Source organism: Cyprinodon variegatus, unplaced genomic scaffold, assembly GCF_000732505.1.
Source record: "Cyprinodon variegatus isolate N-32 unplaced genomic scaffold, C_variegatus-1.0 Scaffold1475, whole genome shotgun sequence".
Lineage (NCBI taxonomy): Eukaryota > Metazoa > Chordata > Actinopteri > Cyprinodontiformes > Cyprinodontidae > Cyprinodon > Cyprinodon variegatus.
This window is the reverse complement of record NW_015151928.1, coordinates 87,398-88,151: the sequence shown is the minus strand read 5'-3', so window position 1 is coordinate 88,151 and position 754 is coordinate 87,398. Positions and strand designations below refer to the sequence as shown.

The following is a 754-nucleotide window of genomic DNA, read 5'->3' as shown; positions in this document are numbered from 1 at the left end:
GTCTCCTCAGGGCTCCCAAAGGCTGCGGTCATCACTCACCTGCAGAGCCTGAAGGCAGCTGGGGGCTTCTGGGCCTTCGGAGCGACTGAGAGGGACGTGATCTACATCCCGCTGCCGCTCTACCACAGCGCCGCGTCGCTCATCGGGATCGGAGGAACCATAGAGCTCGGTAGGTTTACTCCACAGAACCCACGCTATGTTACCATGGCAACACGATCAGACGATGAGGAAACTCTGTGAAACAGAAAACTCAGTTACCCTGATTTCAGGTTTAGAAAACTTAGTTTTCATTAAAAGAATTCCTGCTCTGGTTCTGTGCCACAGTTTGGTTTAAGAAAAATACAGAGTGGTTCATCTCATCGTGCTCACCGCCGCCCTCATCGTCCTCACCGCCGTCCCTCATCGTCCCTCACCTGCTGACTCCATGGTCTCTGCATGGTGCTGCTGCCATATTGCTGCGTAGCTGCGACTATACCAGATCCGTTCTCACAGCAGCTCTGATCAGAGCCGTTTGTTTCTGTGATTTTTCTGTTGGATCAGACACTAAATCCTGTCCTGCGTGTTCAGGCCATTACTGCTGACATGACGCTTCCCTTAGTGGCTGAAAGCCTAAACTTTAGTGTCCTCTGACCACAGGAGGCGCCAATATTTCAGCCTCTTTACAGAAACTTTCCTTCTTCTACTTCTAAGCTCAGCTGAGCCTCTGCAGCTGTTTCAGGGTCACCTTTGGTCTCTGTGCCGCCACCCAAATTAA

The 754-nt window shown here is 51.6% G+C and overlaps 1 protein-coding gene across 1 annotated transcript in view; it reads left to right on the top strand.

Annotated features, from left to right (window-relative positions):
* slc27a6 (solute carrier family 27 (fatty acid transporter), member 6) overlaps positions 1-754 on the top strand; it is a 28,992-nt gene that overhangs the window by 5,947 nt on the left and 22,291 nt on the right. The window contains exon 3 of the mRNA XM_015403272.1: positions 11-169. Within this exon, the coding sequence (XP_015258758.1) occupies positions 11-169 (159 nt within the window). The remainder of the gene's footprint in view (positions 1-10; positions 170-754) is intronic.